Below are 19,138 nucleotides of genomic sequence, written 5' to 3'. Positions count from 1 at the left end.
ACATTTTGGTGCTGATCCACTTTAAGGGAAGCTGATTCAGAATTTCTTCTGCGACTCGTTTTGCTTAATTTCTACGGGAATTGTATTTATTTCATCTTCCGATTCTAATACAGTGATACCTCAGCTTACGAACGCTTTAGTTAACCAACTTTTCGCCTTACGAACGTTAAATTCGCGAGAATATAATCTTGGCATACAAACAATTTTTCGGGAAACACACGGAGCGCCACAATGAGTGATGTGTCATTCGTGAACGAGTCGGTTGTTGTGGCTATATCTCTGAACGAAGCTGAAAATGGCAGCCGGCTTTTTTTCCCCTCTATTCCCCGCCCCCAGTCTTCGGTTAAAGCCGCACGTGATTGGTCAAGATCCATGGGAGAGGAGAAAAAAAAATAATGACCATTCAAATGATATATTTTGACCCCCCCAAAAAATATATTCTATTTCCGTCAAATGGCAATAGTAGTTTTTCGATCAGATGCGAGCGTGTTCAATAAACCTTTCTAACATATGAACAAATCCTCCAGCACGATTGGTCGACGACAATATCCCCACGGGGTGTTTGGGGGGGGGGGGGGGGGGTTATCACCATAGCAGGCATTAGAGTACTTACACAGCCCATCACAATGGACGCAGTAATGCATGTTTCGAAGCGCAATGTTATTGAGGCGGGACACAATATCGCCATAACCCCCTCCCCAAAACCCGAACCACGCCGGTTCAGTGGGCTCGCTATTAAGTTTCAGGGCGTGCTGCGGGATATTGTCATCGTATACACTTGATCAGGCTTGTTCTGTCACAAGTATTTTTGCTTATGGGATTTCCAACTGGGGAGGTCCGGGAAAATGGTTAAAATGGATCCACCATCTTCCCGAATATGTTCATAATAATAATCATAATAATAATAATAATACGTCTGTATAAGCTCTCAGTCGTACAGGAGTGGTCCATCGATGAGAAGGTTTCTTCAGCCGTTTCGCTTCTTATCCAAGAGGCTTCGTCAGCGAACTAAAATCTTTTGCTGGTAGTTTTGGCCCTATATATATATAATCCCTACTGTCCAGACATGGCGGTGCCAGACTCTGCTATGATTGGTCCCTGCTCTCAGGTTGGGGGGAGGAGATGACTACTCCCTGCGGCTACACTGATTACTTCTATCGTCCTGACTGATTATTTCTATTGTCCTGCCTAGTTATGGGGTCTACGACTGGCCTGATTGCCCCATTTGATCTGGTATCACCTCATCAGCAAATTGCCATGGTGGGGTGAGGTTCAATTTGGATCGTTCCTACAATTGACTTCTTAGGCAACATAGGCTTAGTTATGCTGATGCGGTGATATCAGAGCAAATGGGGCAATCAGGCCCGTCGTAGACCCCATACTAAGACAGGACAATAGGTAATAGTAATCAGTGGTAGTCGTCCAATCATAGCAGAGTCTGGCACCGCCACGTCTGGACAGTAAGGATATAAATAAGGCCTAAACTACCAGCAAAAAAAATAGTTCGCTGACGAAGCCTCTTGGATAAGAAGCAAAACATCCGACACCTTCAAAGAAGTACAGATGACGGCTGAAGAAACCTTCTCATCGATGGACCACTCCTGTACGACTGAGAGCTTACACAGACGTTTCAAATGCTTTGGTTAAGTTGAGGTTGGGAAATGCTAGGTTAGCAAAAAAAAAAAACAAATAAACTACTGTATAGCGATAACCGAGCCTCCCTGGAGGAGGTAATAATAGGACACAAGTCAAAGAGACTGATGACAAGGAATAACAAAAGTCTACTTTTCACTTGGGTCTGCTGAGTCTCCAAATGTGAGCCAAGTTCAGAAGAGTTGTTGAAGGTGGCTGGATGTCCCACCTTTTGTTACTAACGTCAGCTGCTGAATCTTAAAAAGGAAGGTCCGGCGCATTTATTTGGATACTCGCTCCCTTCTGTTCTCTTCCCGACTCTCTTGTCATGTAAAAATTTGACCTCACCTTGAACAACCGCTGAGGGACGGTCGTTTTTGCTCAAAAGGGAAAGCGACCCATAACATTTTATTATCCAACCCCGTCATTTTAGTCATGTGCTCATGCGGTAAAAAATATACAAATGGATGTGAAATTAATGTCGCCGCTGTAAAAACGTATTGAAATCCGATGATGCAGTTAAAGGTTGTGTAGTCAACAAATAGTAATTAACTCAAAAATGTGTCCACTCCAGTGCCAGGGTTGTTGTCATTTTCACTCAAATCGCAGGACCCACAGAATATTGAGTTTTAGGACTACCTCAGTTTACGAACGCTTTAGCTAACGAACTTTTCGCCTTACGAACATTAAATTCACGAGAATCTAATCTTGGCATACGAACTACTTTTCGGGAAAGACACGGAGCGCCACAATGGCTGGCGGACTAGTTTTCGGCGGAAGAACACCAAACCACACAGCTGAACAGCGCCACCGTGGCTGCCGGACTACTTTTCTACACCCACTTTATTTGACTGCTCTCAGTGCAGACGTGGTTTGTTATCGAGTGGGTATGTTTTCTTTTTTGGGACCAAAAAAGACCCCACTACAGGCTAGTGTTAAGCCAGAGGACACAAAAGAAAATTTCACCATATTTTTGTTTCCTAACTGACTTCGGAAAAACATTTTATCGCATCTAAAATACCCAAAACACGCAGGCTGATATTTTTAGTCAAATGCAAAACACCAATAAAAATGAGTGAAAGTGTCCCAAAACGACTTCAAAATGACGTCAGAAATGGCGAGTTTCAGAAGGTCCCGCCCCCTTGTTCGTGACGTCACGCCAGGACGTCTTGTCTTGCTCTAGAATCAAAACAATGGCTTCAGATTCGGAGAAGATGCTTTCTTGTTACTCATCCAGTTATGAATATGATTCAAATAGTTCTGAAGAGGAAAGCATAAATATTTGCAATCGATTAAAGAAGTCCTCCCGTATCATTTCGAGCCGTCCAATGTAGCGTCCCAGAAAATACACAAGATGGCGCCCAAGCTCCATTGGAAATGGGCTGATTTGTCTGCTGGGAATTTGTGTCAACTAGTATGAAATAGTAGTCTTGGTGCAACACGCGACGATTCACCATCGCGTTATTTGTGTGTTTTCCTTCTAATTTCACCATCAACACAAAGTTTTCAGACCACACAAAGTACCCAAAATGCATTGTGTGACGCTTTCTCGGTCAGGGGCGTTCCTTCAGTGACGTCACGTCAGGAATCGTCACCAACTCAAAAACAAGACTTCCTGAATATTCAGCGCCAGTCTTAAAACGTAAAATATAGCTATATGCGGTGGAATCTTTGTCAAATACGCTCCGTAGAAGTCATTTGAAGTGATTTTACAAATTATGGACATAACTTGTCCGGGGGTGTCGGTTTTCCTTTAAAGGAGGAGCCCAAATCTCGACGGAAAAGTGAGTCGGCAGCAATGCGAAGGCCTCGCCATGCAGTGACAAGCGCAGTTTTTAGCTGACCGTCGCCACATTGTAAGCCGATCGACCCTGACCAGAAAGACAGAAAGAACCCCCCCAAAAAAAAAAAAAAAAAAGATTATGAAAACGTTTCCTTGTCTGTCTTTTGTTTGCGGAATCACCTGCCATGACAGCCTCATTTGAATATTTCAGTGGGCTGTGTTGTCATGTAGCAAAACAACACTGCAACATGGAACAGGTGTGTGAGTGGGGGGGTAAATGGAAACATAAATGTGAGGAGACTGTTAGCTAATAGGTAACACAAATGACAGCCACCCCCCCAAACCCCCCCTCATGGCAACATGTGGCCATATTATCCATATCCAGTCCATCACGCAAATAATTTGCCAGGCGTGGCAAACGATTGGACATTTTACAGTGTGGCATGACACATAACCTACCTTGCGGGGTTCGATGCGTATCCTCTGCTCTCCTCGATGCGGACTCTCGGGCCACAGGTGATAACTCGAGCCGTAGTTGGGGCTCTCCCCGCCGGCCAAGTGGAGCGCGAGCGGCGGCAACGGCGGCGCCGAAGTCCCGGCGCCCTTATTGCGTTCCGCCCGCTGTTGTTGCGGCACTGGAGCTTGGCGAGTCCTCCATAGCTCACCGGAGCCGCTGGCGCAGTGCTGGAGAGGCAAACTGCTGCCCACCAGTAGCTGCTGACGCGCTGTTAATGGCGGGATCTGTTGCTCGGAAGCTTTTCGGTCAGCGTGGCTTTGCTGGGAGTTTGCGACGGCGATTCCTTCGGGGGAGGAGTCCCTCGGCGGCGGCGGCGGTGGCGGCGGGGGTCTTGGACGACAGTGCTGCTGCTGTTGCGGCTGCGGCTGCTTGTGGTCTCGTTGCCCTCCTGCTCCTCCTCCTCCTCCTCCTCCCCCCCTGCAGCGTTCCACGATGCTCGCCTGTTGGTAATGATTGGCGCTCCTTCCCAGACGACCCTCGCCTTTGGAGTCCCGGGAAAACGGCAGTGAGGAGGAGGAGGTGGCGGTGGCGGTCGGCGGTGGCGGTAGAGGAGGCGGGGGCTGCGGTGGTGCGACGCGACGCCGCTGGTTTTGTGAATGGTTCGCCTCCCGCGTGGAAAAACTGCAGTGGCAGCTGGCGAAAACCGGGGGATGGCGTTCCGCGGCGTTGTCGCCGGACCCCGCCGGGGCGGGCGTGTGGCCGCCGCACGGCGCTCTCGCTCTGGGGGCGGGTTGGCTCACGCACGGGAGCTCCCGGAGGCTCCGGCGGTGAGCGTCGGTCGTCGATGCGCGGTCGCGGTGGCGGTGGGAGGAAGCGGGCGGGGGAGGTAGGCTGAAAACAGGCGCGTCCGGCTCCCCGTTCGCCTCGCTGCTGCCGGGGGGTCTCTCCTGGGGGGTTTGGCGCTGCGAGACAGCTCCCGCGTAGCGATGCCGCATCCCCTTGATGGCCGAGTCTCCTTCCGGTTGCTCGCTTGCCGTGCGCCGATCCCACGTTGGTTCATCGCGACCGGCCCGGCGGAATAGGAGAGACTCGTGTCATTGGCGGCTCCGGACGGGACCTGCCTTCGAACGTCACGCTTTGGTTGTCAAAACGCCGCCTTCTCCACTGGAGACGGCGGCTACGGTTCCCCCCTCACTTTGCTGCGCACAGGTTGCAGCGGAGCAATCGACGTTTGCTGGAACGAAGATGTTAACGCCAAAGAAGGATTGGATTGGATTGGATTAGCCCTTTATTAGCCTCGCAGTGGTGAAATTGACATTTCACAGCAGGAAAGTGATGAAAAGAAGTAGAAAAACAACATACATGAGCTGCTGGAAAGGCAGCCACTCACGCGACGCCATTTTGAAGTCAAACAAACCCCCCAAAAATACATAACAAATAACATGACAACTCAAAGATACACAGTCATTCGATCTTAAACACTTTCTGCACCCTCTTTGATGTATGAAGCAGTTCTAGATAAAATACTGGAGGAGCAAAGCGTCCTTTTCACCAATGGATCGGGGACGTCGTGGTGAAATGTGCACGTCTGCTACAAGTGAAATGTTGAAAGCAAAAACACAAAGCTGTAGCATCCATTGACAAAAATATAGCCTTCCAGGTTGCCTCTTGACAATATCCGAGTGAAGTTGCCGTGCTTTCTTTGCGCTAATTTTATCTAGTTCCTCATCAATTGTGTTCTGTTTAGCAGGGTTGATAGCTTTTTGCGTCAAGTGCACAGATGGCTTGTGCGGGATATTTGCGGAGCCTGATTGATGGGATATTTTAACCTTGCAGTCTACACTCTGCCTTTGAACTATCAAAGTTAAAACGAGTCCAAATTTCACTGTGTTTTCTATCCATTTTTTCTCTCTCTCTGTCGTCTCATCTATTTTTTATTTGCAGCTCTGTTTCTGTACCCTCCCCCCTCACTGCTGCGTTCTTGACCAATCACGTGCGGCTATAACCAAAGACTGAGGGCGGGGAATAGAGGACAAAAAAAAAGTAGGCTGCCATTTCCTTGTTCGTAGAACGGGCCCGTTCGCGAACGACACATCACTAAATGTGCCGCTCTGTGTGTATCCCGAAAAATAGTTCGTATGCCAAGATTAAATTCTCGTTAACCGAAAAGTTCGTTAGCCAAGGCGTTCATAAACCGAGGTATCATTGTATATTTACATGAAATGCTTGCAAACATTTTTTTCATTCATTGAAGATGCACTTTATAGTCCTTATACAGTGAGACCTCAATTTACACACACCTTATCTTACAAACTTTTCATCTTACAAACGTCAAATTTATGAAAATTTAACCTTATAATAATAAAAAACCTTATATATAATAAAAAAGCCATCAACGACCATCAAAAAAGTAAATAAAACTTTATTTTACAGCACAGTTTATTTCTTCATGTAATGCGCCTCTCTTTCCAAATAGCAATTCCCTTTGACCTTCGACCTCCAACGCCATTCCATCAAGCCATTAATGACCATCACAAATGTAAATAAAGTGACTTTATGATACAATGCAGTATATTTCTTTAATTACAATACAATAGCACATTTATTATACATAGAATAAGGTATGTTGTGTGTAGTTTTTTAGGCTTATTTAGTTGAAAAGTATATTTTATGGAAACCCGGGAACGGATTATTCCCATTTTAATGGTTTCCTATAGGAATTTTGTTTTTGAGATACACACTTTTCGCCTTACACACTCTGTCTGGGAACCAATTAAGTTCGTAAGTTGAGGTCTCACTGTATATGGAAAAAAGTTTGAAAATACACCATTTTATTGAGGGGTGCGGCTTGTACTCCGGTGCGCCTTATACATCGGAAAATATGGTAATTTTTCCTCTACAATGAATAATTTCAGTGATCGCTATCGATCTGTCCACGGCGGGCAAAACGGCAGTGTTTTTTTTTTTTTTTTTGCACCGTTTCAAATTTTTTTCTACCCGTTTCAGTCTCATTATCATGTCTACTTGCCGAAATGATTGTAACGACACGTTCGCATCGTATATCACACGCACGCTGGCGTGAGTCATTTCCTTAAAGGGCCAGCGAGGGCTCCACAGATTGCAACGGTGGCACACTTGGCCTTCTACGCCCAAGTCCACTTTGTTTTATGGCAAAGCTGCCAGTCTCAGAAACCTGATCGGATGGTTTTCATTAAGTAATTGGCTGGCGTGAGTGACCCTGTGTGAGTTTCTTGCCAAGATGGAGTTTGGGCAGCAATCTGACTGTTTCCGCATGAATAATTAAATCCAACTTTACAAGTGTTGGACATTTTTTTTCACCGATTGGCCATACGACGCATCTCCTCCTTGTCTTGCTTCTTCTTCTTCTTCTTCTTTTTTTTTTGGACTTATTACCTTACAGTCGATTGCCTGCTTTCAGTGTATTACTTTCTTAGCCACTGTGACTTTAAATACGTAAATAAGTATGTGAATAACTAACTAAATACAGTGAGACCTCAACTTACGAACTTAATTGGTTCCCAGACAGAGCGTGTAAGGCGAAAAGTGTGTATCTCAAAAAAAAAATTCCAATAGGAAACCATTAAAATGGGAATAATCCGTTCCCGGGTTTCCATAAAATATACTTTTCAACTAAATAAGCCTTAAAACTACACACAACATACCTTTTTCTATGTATAATAAATGTGCTATTGTATTGTAATGAAAGAAATACACTGAATTGTATCATAAAGTCACTTTATTTACATTTGTGATGGTCATTTATGGCTTGATGGAATGGCGTTGGAGGTCGAAGGTCAAAGGGAATTGCTGTTTGGAAAGAGAGGCGCATTACATGAGGACTGTAATTAAAGAAATAAACTGTGCTGTAAAATAAAGTTTTATTGACCTTTTTGATGGTCGTTGATGGCTTATGGAAGGAGAGTCACCTTCCATAATGACTGTTGGTAGCTTAACCTCTGGTGCCGTTTGGTCGTGTGCTTCCGCCGAAGATCACTCCGCCAGCCGTGGTGGGTGTGTATTATGAAAATAGTGCTTATTATAAGGTTTAATTTTCATAAATTTGACGTTTGTAAGACAAAAAGTTTGTAAGTTGAGGTGTTTGTAAGTTGAGGTCTCACTGTAAATAAATAGGAACTAAATAAACTCAAATAAATACATACATACATAAATATATGAATAAGCAAATGAATGAGTGAATAAATAAATGTATGCACACACACACACATTCCTGTTTCAATGGTTTTGTGAGGTCTGGATAACTCCAGATAAAGGAGTGAGGACCACCGTTGCTGATGAGTTTAGAGAAGAACTAGTGTTCCATTTGAACACTAAAGGTCACCCCATTTCCCACTTCAACTTCTTTAAAAACAAAGCAATAAGAAGTGGACTTGAAACTGAAATAACAGCAGGAGTGAGGTTTCTGAATGGGTACATTCAAAGTCCTCACCTCTATTGTGAATTTGGTTAAAATAATGTGTTATTTTTTGTGGTATGAACTTTTTCCTCTCATTAACCACACACATAAACACAAATACACACAGTGAGTAAAAAGTATGTGTATCCAAGTGAAATGAAAATAAACACACAAAAAATCATTTTGGGTGAATTTGTGAGGACCTTTCTGAAACTTTAACAGATGCTTATATAGACCTAGATCTAGAAGCCTTTAAAATGAAAAACTTGTGAGGACCGGCAAAAAGGTCCTCACTCGTCAAAAATGTCCTCACTACGTATCGTATAAAATGTGAGTGGTCCTCACAAGACTAGTCATACAAACACACACACACACACACACATGTGTCATCTGTCCTTTTTGCATGTCTTATGAGGAGACAAAATAACAAATCAAAAATGTAGCCAAACATAATATTTTCTTCACGATATACAGTAAAGTCTCGTTATATCGATATCGGATATATCGATAGTCCCGGTTATATCGATACTATTTCTATGCACGCACGGATAAAATTACATGCAAACAGGGTCGGATATATCGATAGTCCCGGTTATATCGATATTTTTTCGGACTCCCTTGAATATCGATATAACGAGACTTTACTGTAGTTCATCTCAATAATGTTTTTACATTGCAACACTGCCACCTAGTGGAGAGTCAAAGAACATAACAAAGTGCTTACGGACGCGCATTTCACGAACAATCAACGCCGCCGAGCAAGATTTTGGACGTTTTGGATGATTCTCTCGGAAACGTACTTAAATATTCATATCGTCAACGACATTGACTACCTTTATTATTGTTGTTATGTGACGTTGATGCATTTGAAAAAGTCGCTAACGACACTAGCAAACATTTTTGTTTACAAAGCTGGGCTCCACTTCTTGTTCCAGCAGTATTTAGCGACGCTTAATCAAGATGAGGGAGTGGGAGGAGCCAGTCGCTCAAGTCCTTTGTGCCGATGGCTCTGATGATGAGACGCGGATCGAGTCTTTGAACCTTTGCATTCGTGATGAGCGTTCTACACAATTTATTTCTCATCGCCACACCGGTTCCTCATTTACCGCTTTTTGCCATTTCCAACCAAACACATGTGAACAGAGGAAATGTCGGATTAATAACTAAATGAAATGATTTATTTTTCATATTAAAATGTAGAGATAGAAGTGCTTCAACACACATTTTCATGTTAGCGCTTTGTTCCAGCTTCAGCTGTTGTTCAAGCGCTATATAAACCAATATACAGGTAACATCCGACTTACGACCGAGTTCCGTTCCGACCAAACGGTCGTAAGTCAAAATGGTCGTAAGTTGAAATCCATTCAAAATAGATACTCGGAGGCTAAGTGAGGCAGATGACAGGGAGAAAGAGAGAGACAAAATGGATAGGAAACAATGAAATGTGGACTTGTTTCAACTTTGATAGTTCAAAGGCAGAGTGTAGACTGCAAGGTTAACATTCCCATCAATCAGGCTCCACAAATAACCTGCACAAGCCATCTATACACTTGATGCAAAAAGCTATCAACCCAGCTAAACAGACCACACAATTGATGAGGAACTAGATACAATTATCACCCACAAGGTATCATTCCTCAAGATGGTGATAGAAGAAGGCTACGTTCCTCATCAAGTGTTTCATGCTGATGAAACCGGCCACTCCATTCCATCAAGCCATCACAAAGTTCAATAAAACAACTTTATTGTACTGTACAGTTTATTTCTTTAATTACAATACCATAGTACATTTATTATACATAAAATAAGGTATATTTTGTGTAGTTCTAAGGCTTAGAAAATTAGAAAGTAGAAAATTATGTTTTATGGGGAACGGATTATTCTCATTTTAATGGTTTCCTATGGGAAATTATTTTTTGGGAGACACACTTTTCGCCTTACACACTCTGTCTGGGAACCAATTAAGTTCGTAAGCCAAGGTATCACTGCAATTGAATAGTCCTTCTCAAATTTAGCGTTCAGATTTGCAGGGAAGGATTAGGGAGGACCCTTTAGAGTTGCCATGAAGGTGACATCGTCCTTCACGAGAATGCCTTCTAGGTTTTAAGGGTTTGAAGAGCAATAGCGTAGCAGCTCTTTGAAGCAAGTGTCTCTGGACCTGGGAACGGATTATTCTCATTTTAATGCTTTCCTATGGGAAATTAATTTTTGGGATACACACTTTTCGCCTTACACACTCTGTCTGGGAACCAATTAAGTTCGTAAGCCAAAGTGTCACTGTATTTGTCGACGACCGTGACATCAAATCCAAAATGGTGTGTGTGTGTGTGTGTGTGTGTGTGTGTTTGTTTTGTCTTTTCCCCCAAAACACAAAAGCTGTAACAAATCAAGAAAAAAACAGCGATGAAAATGGAGGGAAGGCTACAAGGGTGGTTGAATCGGTTCGGGGAGCGGGGGTGTTGGAGCGTGGGGGAGGGGGGGGTTATGACCTTGTGAGTGGTGACGTCCCCATCCCCATCCCCCCCCTCCCCTCCCCCTCTTCGTTCTGAATGGACGCGGGGATCCCTGTTGCTATTTTTAGACTTGTGGTGAGCCATGCGTGCGTGGCTTGGGGGGAAGCAAAATAGACAAAGAGGAGGACGAGGAGGAGCAGCAGCCGCCGGGGTAGAAATGAGGAAGGCGAGATGAAAAATGAGAAGGGAATGGTGATGGGGGGGGGGGGGGGGGTTCCCATCCCATACCGACTTCATCTGCAGTGCACGACGTCCACGCACATTTTCACACACGTGCGCACACACACGCGTCTGCCAGACGGTGAAAACCTTGAATCGTGACCACATATGAACATTGCTGTTTATTTTTTGTTGTCTGTCAAATGAGAGTCTTTGAGTTTCAAATCTTGAAAATCTTTCCTTTGATTTCGACATCTTTGTACTTGAATCATAAAATTCACATTCGATTCTTCCAACAGTAAAGTGGCCCCAAAATGTGTTTTTCCTCAAATAACGGTGGTGCGTGTGTGAAAGGCTTCCTCTGTTCACTTATTTTTATTTACCTATCCATCCATCTAGCTAGCTATCTGGCTATCTAGCTAGCTATCTAGCTGGCTATCAAGCTATATGGCTATATAGCTAGCTATCTGGCTGGTTATCTAGCTGGCCACCTAGCTGGCTACCTAGCTAGCTATCTATTAGCTATCTTGCTAGCTAGCGATCTACCTAGCTATCCATTAGCTATATATTAACTATTAGCTCTTTTATCTGGCTATCTATCTAGCTATCTAGCTGGCTACCTAGCTAGCGATCTATTAGCTATCTTGCTAGCTAGCGATCTACCTAGCTATCCATTAGCTATATATTAACTATTAGCTGTCTATCTGGCTATCTATCTAGCTATCTAGCTGGCTACCTAGCTAGCTATCTATTAGCTATCTTGCTAGCTAGCGATCTACCTAGCTATCCATTAGCTATCTATTAACTATTAGCTGTCTATCTGGCTATCTATCTAGCTATCTAGATAGCTACCTAGCTAGCTAGCTATTAGCTATCTTGCTAGCTAGCAATCTACCTAGCTATCCATTAGCTATATATTAACTATTAGCTGTCTATCTGGCTATCTATCTAGCTATCTAGATGGCTATCTAGCTGGCTACCTAGCTAGCTGTCTATTAACTATCTTGCTAGCTAGCGATCTACCAAGATAGCCATTAGCTATCTATTAACTATCTATTAGTTATAATAATAATAATAATAATAATAATAATAATACATTTCATTTATAAGCGCCTTTCAAAACTCGCAAGGACACTTTTCTATCTATCTGGCTATCTGGGTATCTATCAAGCTATCTAGCTGGCTATCTAGCTGGCTACTTAGCTAGCTATCTGTTAGCTATCTAGTTCGCTAGCTATCTACCTTGCTATCCATTAGCTATCTATTAGCTATCTATCTGGCTATCTAGCTATCTACCTATCTAGATGCTATCTAGCTAGCTACCTAGATATATATCTACTAGCTATCTAGCTAGCTATCTACCTAGCTATCCATTAGCTATCTATTAACTATCTATTAGCTGTCTATCTGGCTATCTATCTAGCTATCTAGCTGGCTATCTAGCTGGCTACCTAGCTAGCTATCTATTAACTATCTTGCTAGCTAGCGATCTACCTAGATATCCATTAGCTATCTATTAAATATCTATTAGTTATAATAATAATAATAATAATACATTTCATTTATAAGCGCCTTTCAAAACTCGCAAGGACACTTTACTATCTATCTGGCTATCTGTGTATCTATCAAGCTATCTAGCTGGCTGTCTAGCTGGCTACTTAGCTAGCTATCTGTTAGCTATCTAGTTCGCTAGCTATCTACCTTGCTATCCATTAGCTATCTATTAGCTATCTATTTGGCTATCTAGCTATCTAGATTGCTATCTAGCTAGCTACCTAGATATATATCTACTAGCTAGCAATCTACCTAGCTATCCATTAGCTATCTATTAGCTAGCCGGCTGATGTGTGTAATTTGGCCAAAGGGGGCAGTATAACACAGTTACGCAAACGCCAACAAATGTACTTGACCCTTTAAGTGGCTGTAATAGAATTAATAATTATATTACATATATATTATAATATAATTTTTTGCATAAGATAAATAAGACATGCCTGTAATTCAATGTTGTTTTTTTGCGGGTCTTCGTCTGTTGCCGCACTGTTTGTGTTCAAACCTTCACTAAACGCAATGCTCTTCATGAGCCTGCCTATGGCGTTTTTCCATTATGGATAACCCAACTGTCACGAGTTGTGTGACATGAAACCGATTGAGGAATCAACAACAATCAAGCATCATTGATTGATCCATCAATAAAAATAAGACAATCAAACCAAAGCTATTCTGTAAAAAGAGAGTTTTAATCATCTCTTTTTTTGTTTGTCTTAGGGGGACGAAACCGCCTTTCCATTGACGTCGGCCCACTCGGATAGGCGTCGAAAAAAGCCACAAAACGACGGCGTAAATCTGAAATGCGGAGGTAAGTGGAGCCACGCTCGGCTTGCAGCGAGCGGTTTTATTATTTATCAGCCCGGCAAAGCTATTTTTAGCTGCCGCTGACGGCTTGGCGTCAAGAAGGCTTTCCAGGTGCACGGATGGCAGGTTTCCCCGTCACCCGCAGGTCACAAATGAGGGGGGGGGGAGGCCCAGGCGTAACAATCGTAGAGATATGGGGGGCCGGGGGGGGTTAGAAATGCACTTCAATTGGCAACGTTCTCTTTTTTTCAAATTGATAATATATTATTCAGACCACTGATGCTAACGGAAATGGTAATGCTAATTAAATAGAGGGGCGGGGGGGAGGGGCTTCATTCATAACCATCGCCATGAAAGAAAAAAAAAAGTGTCATTTTGTATTTTGGACATTTTCATTGCATTGAGAAAATATTTGCTGGATACAAAAGATTTACACGGATGGATGGGTTTGATGGAGGATGGGATGGATAGATGAATGAATGAATGAATGAATGAATGGAAGAATGGATGGATGAATGAATGAATGAATAGATGAATGAATGAATGAATGAATGAATGAATGGAAGAGTGGATGAATGAATGGATGGATGAATGCATGAATGAATGAATGAATGAATGAATGAATGAATGAATGAATGAATGAGTGGATGGATGGATGGATGGATGGATGCACGGCTGAATGAACAAACGAATGGATTGATGGATGGGTGAATGATGGGTGAATGCATGAGTGGGTGGATGGATGCATGGATAGGTTGGGTTGGATGGAGAATGAATGAATGAATGAATGAATGAATGAATGAATGGAGGATGGATGAGTGGGTGGTTGGGTTGATTGGTTGGATCTAATTGATGGATGGATGCATGGATGAATGAATGAATGAATGAATGAATGGGTTGGGTTGGGTTGGGTTGAATGGAGGATGGTATGAATGAATGAATGAATGAATGAATGAACGGTGAATGAGTGGATGTGTGGATGGGTGAATGAATGAATGGGTTGGGTTGAATGGAGGATGATATGAATGAATGTGCGGATGGGTGAATGAATGAATGAATGAATGAATGAATGAATGAATGGGTTGGGTTGGGTTGAATGGAGGATGGTATGAATGAATGAATGAATGAATGAATGAATGAATGAATGAATGAATGAATGAATGAATGAACGGTGAATGAGTGGATGTGTGGATGGGTGAATGAATGAATGGGTTGGGTTGAATGGAGGATGATATGAATGAATGTGTGGATGGGTGAATGAATGAATGAATGAACCAAGGAATGGATGAATGCCTTACTGCATACCTACAGACGTTCTGTCTGATACCCATAATTATCTCTTTCTTCCTCAAAGAAAAAAACGATTCCATTTTCACAATAAAAGCTTTCGACCTACACAAGGTGTAAAAACGAAAAAGAAAAAAAAAAACTATTGCCAAAAGCTTGCCCGCAACACACCCGTTAATTAGTTTCTTCTCCAAAATAGGCAGCTATCAAGAAAGAAAAAAGCTTGGAGCGCAAAAGATAAAAAAATGCAAACAAAGGAGGAGTCTGATGCGGGGAAGGACACGGTCTTGTCTGATTGAGTGGGAGACGGTGTAGGGGGGGGCGGGAAATGTTGCGCTAGGTAGAGGGCGCGCAGGGAGACAAAAGTGCATTAGAAAAGGCTACGGAGCCGTGATAGATAGAAAGGAGCATAACGTGGTGGATGGATGGGCCAAATTGTGATGGCGTGGCTGATAACGTTGCCTTGTGTGCTGAGGAAAAAAAAAAATCCACATGCTATCTCTCTCTCTCTCTCTCTCTCTCTCTCTCTCTCTCTCTCTCTCTCTCTCTCTCTCTCTCTCTCTCTCTCTCTCTCTTCTACTCCTCCTTGTTGCCACTCTCTTTGCTCTCGAGGGCCCTGTCGGCCGGGAGAGATTAAGTTTAGCTTCTCCTTCCAGCCAAAGAGCCCTCGAGATGTTGACAGGCTCCATCCGGGTCGAGTGAGCCCCGACACACTATGTCCGCTGTCTGTCTGTCTGTCTGTCTATGTCTGTCTGTCTGCTTCTGAGCAGATTTGTCCTTACAAATTCGTTTTCAGCGCGGGCCATGGCCTACATATGTTTTTCCTCATAGTAGAGTAAAAAAAAAATATTTTCCTTATATGACCTTACCAAACGGTTAGAAATGTCAATATTTTTACAAATGCTTAAAAAAGGTCCAACGTGTTTTTTTCCACAAGATAATGACAATACATGTAGATAAGTGCCAAGGGTATTAGCTAAGTCTTAGCTAGATAGCTAGCTTTCTATCTATTTGAGTTACTTCCGGGTTGAGTGATTATTAGCTAGCTAGCTAGCTTTCTATCTATTTGAGTTACTTCCGGGTTGAGTGATTATTAGCTAGCTAGCTAGCTTTCTATCTATTTGAGTTACTTCTGGGTTGAGTGATTATTAGCTAACTCTTAGCTAGCTAGCTAGCTTTCTATCTATTTGAGTTACTTCCGTGTTGAGTGATTATGAGCTAACTCTTAGCTAGCTATCTTTCTATCTATTTGAGTTACTTCCGGGTTGAGTGATTATTAGCTAACTCTTAGCTATCGAGCTAGCTTTCTATCTATTTGAGTTACTTCCGGGTTGAGTGATTATTATCTAACTCTTAGCTAACTCGCTAGCTAGCCAGCTGTCTATCTATTTGAGTTACTTCCGGGTTGAGTGATTATTAGCTAACTCTTAGCTAGCTAGCTTTCTATCTATTTGAGTGATTTCTGGGTTGAGTGATTATTAGCTAACTCTTAGCTAGCTAGCTTTCTATCTATTTGAGTTACTCCTGGGTTGAGTGATTATTAGCTAAGTCTTAGCTAGGTAGCTAGCTTTCTATCTATTTGAGTTACTTCCGGGTTGAGTGATTATTAGCTAGCTAGCTAGCTTTCTATCTATTTGAGTTACTTCTGGGTTGAGTGATTATTAGCTAACTCTTACCTAGCTAGCTAGCTTTCTATCTATTTGAGTTACTTCTGGGTTGAGTGATTATTAGCTAACTCTTAGCTATCGAGCTAGCTTTCTATCTATTTGAGTTACTTCCGTGTTGATTGATTATTAGCTAACTCTTAGCTATCGAGCTAGCTTTCTATCTATTTGAGTTACTTCCGGGTTGAGTGATTATTATCTAACTCTTAGCTAACTCGCTAGCTAGCCAGCTGTCTATCTATTTGAGTTACTTCCGGGTTGAGAGATTATGAGCTAACTCTTAGTTAGCTATCTTTCTATCTATTTGAGTTACTTCTGGGTTGAGTGATTATTAGCTAACTCTTAGCTAGCTAGCTTTCTATCTATTTGAGTGACTTCCGGGTTGAGTGATTATTAGCTAACTCTTAGCTAGCTAGCTTTCTATCTATTTGAGTGACTTCTGGGTTGAGTGATTATTAGCTAACTCTTAGCTAGCTAGCTTTCTATCTATTTGAGTTACTCCTGGGTTGAGTGATTATTAGCTAAGTCTTAGCTAGGTAGCTAGCTTTCTATCTATTTGAGTTACTTCTGGGTTGAGTGATTATTAGCTAACTCTTAGCTATCTAGCTAGCTTTCTATCTATTTGACTTACTTCCGGGTTGAGTGATTATTATCTAACTCTTAGCTAACTCGCTAGCTAGCCAGCTGTCTATCTATTTGAGTGACTCCTGGGTTGAGTGATTATTAGCTAACTCTTAGCTAGCTCGCTTTCTATCTATTTGAGTGACTCCTGGGTTGAGTGATTATTAGCTAAGTCTTAGCTAGCTAGCTAGCTAGCTATCTTTCTATCTATTTGAGTTACTTCCGGGTTGAGTGAACGCTGGCGCGTGTGGCTGCCGCTGCTGACCCACAGAAAAACTTCATCCTGTGACTGTAAAGTGACCTTGAGAGTTTTGAAATGCGCTTAAAAATGAAATGTACTGTATTATTATTATGATTATTATTTCTTTTCTGCACTGTGTAACTTGATAAGGTGACAAACTGTCCACTGTAGTACCCGCTGTCCCTGAAAATAACTTTATTTAAAAAGTAAAAAGTTGCAGCATTTCCCCAAAAATAAATACAAATTATACCGTTTCGATGACAAGCATCGTCTGATTCCTGATCCAGACAAAGTCGACGTAATTTCAAATAGCACGGCGATGTTTTTTTGCAAGTATGTCTGGACACGACTTCACGATCGTTAACGTTTGTTGATGCACAGCATCCAACCCCCCCCCCCCCCCCATGTGTCACTAACGGTCTATTTTTTTACACCCTGCGGTGCTGCCTCGCTTTCAAAAGTGTCATTTTATTGTTCTGATATTTCCTTCCGGCCCCCTCCCGCCCACCCCTCTAGGCAGCGGAATATGATTTCACAGAACATTAAGTGGATGGGATCTAGAGGGAATAGTGGAGGGAGGCGATGGCGGCGCTGAACAGGGATCTGGCCTAATTAAGTACTTTTTCTCTTCCCTGATTGGTTAGCAACTTTCTTGCTCAAGTGTGGCAAAGACGATTCACAACATAGTGATACCTCATCTTACGAACTTAATTAGTTCACAGAAAGTGTGTGTAAGGCAAAAAGTTTGTCTTCCAAACATTTATTTCCCATAAGAAACCATTAAAATGAGAATAATCCGTTCCCAGGTCCCCATAAAACATAATTTCCTACTAAATAAGCCTTAAAACGACACAAAATATACCTTGTTTTATGTATAATAAATGTGCTATAATAATATATAATAATATATATATAATAATATATAATAATAATAATAATAATAATAATAATAATAATAATAGAAGAAGAATAAGAGTAACATTTTTTTTTCTGCGGGTGAGCAGCGGCAGTCATACACGCCAGCCATTATTATAACATCCACAGATTTAGCCTGACTGGTTAGGTAATACTTTGACACATCACTAGAGGGAGCCAAAAATAACACAACAACTCAATACAGCTCAGCGAACGCGTCAGTGAAATGACGGATGACTTTCGTTGTTATGGTGGGACTATTACGGCGGTACGAAATAGGTTGTCGGAAAAAGACGGTGTTTTGGAGTGATGTCACATGTCCTCTCCGCCATGTCGGGCGCGGGGGCTCTGGCAAAGAGCTTGGTGATTGATGGCAGAGGCAAGATAACATCTCATCGGGGTACGGTCGCACATGGGTGCACGGTAGCACAATGATGGACGAGCTCATAGACACGGGACATCAAAATCGAAACCTGTATATATATATATATATATATATATATATATATATATATATATATATATATATATATATATATATATATATATATATATAGCTAGAGAGATAGCGAGATATAGATAGATAGATAGATAGATAGATAGATAGATAGATAGATAGATAGATAGATAGATAGATAGATAGATAGATAGATAGATAGATAGATAGATAGATAGATAGATAGAGAGAGAGAGAGATAGCTAGCTAGAGAGAGAGAGAGATAGCTAGCTAGAGAGAGAGAGAGATAGCTAGCTAGAGAGATAGCTAGCTAGAGATATAGCTAGAGAGATAGCTAGCTAGCTAAAAAGATAGCTAGCTAGCTAGAGAGAGAGAGAGATAGCTAGCTAGCGAGAGATAGCTAGCTAGCTAGAGATATGGCTAGAGAGATAGCTAGCTAGCTAAAAAGATAGCTAGCTAGAGAGAGAGAGAGAGATAGCGAGCTAGAGAGAGATAGCTAGCTAGCTAGAGAGATAACTAGCTAGCTAGAAAGATAGCTAGCTAGCTAGAGAGATAGCTAGGTAGAGAGATAGCTAGCTAGAGCTATTGCTAGTTAGAGCTATAGCTAGCTAGAGATATA

At 42.2% G+C, this 19,138-nt stretch overlaps 2 protein-coding genes across 2 annotated transcripts in view; one reads left to right on the top strand and one right to left on the bottom strand.

Annotated features, from left to right (window-relative positions):
* LOC148891109 (small conductance calcium-activated potassium channel protein 2-like) overlaps window positions 1-4,936 on the bottom strand; it is a 54,465-nt gene extending 49,529 nt beyond the window's left edge. The window contains exon 1 of the mRNA XM_089009116.1: window positions 3,875-4,936. Coding sequence (XP_088865242.1) covers window positions 3,875-4,867 — 993 coding nt within the window. The 5' untranslated portion in view covers window positions 4,868-4,936. The remainder of the gene's footprint in view (window positions 1-3,874) is intronic.
* LOC148891107 (inhibin beta A chain-like) overlaps window positions 1-19,138 on the top strand; it is a 113,765-nt gene that overhangs the window by 62,137 nt on the left and 32,490 nt on the right. Inside the window, exon 4 of the mRNA XM_089009120.1 lies at window positions 13,248-13,338. The gene's annotated coding sequence lies outside the window, so the exon portion shown is untranslated. The remainder of the gene's footprint in view (window positions 1-13,247; window positions 13,339-19,138) is intronic.

The sequence above is a fragment of the Hippocampus bargibanti genome, linkage group LG11 (assembly GCF_051943395.1).
Source record: "Hippocampus bargibanti isolate YZ-2025 linkage group LG11, ASM5194339v1, whole genome shotgun sequence".
Lineage (NCBI taxonomy): Eukaryota > Metazoa > Chordata > Actinopteri > Syngnathiformes > Syngnathidae > Hippocampus > Hippocampus bargibanti.
The sequence above is the reverse complement of the archived record's forward strand: the minus strand, read 5'-3'. Positions and strand labels throughout refer to the sequence as shown.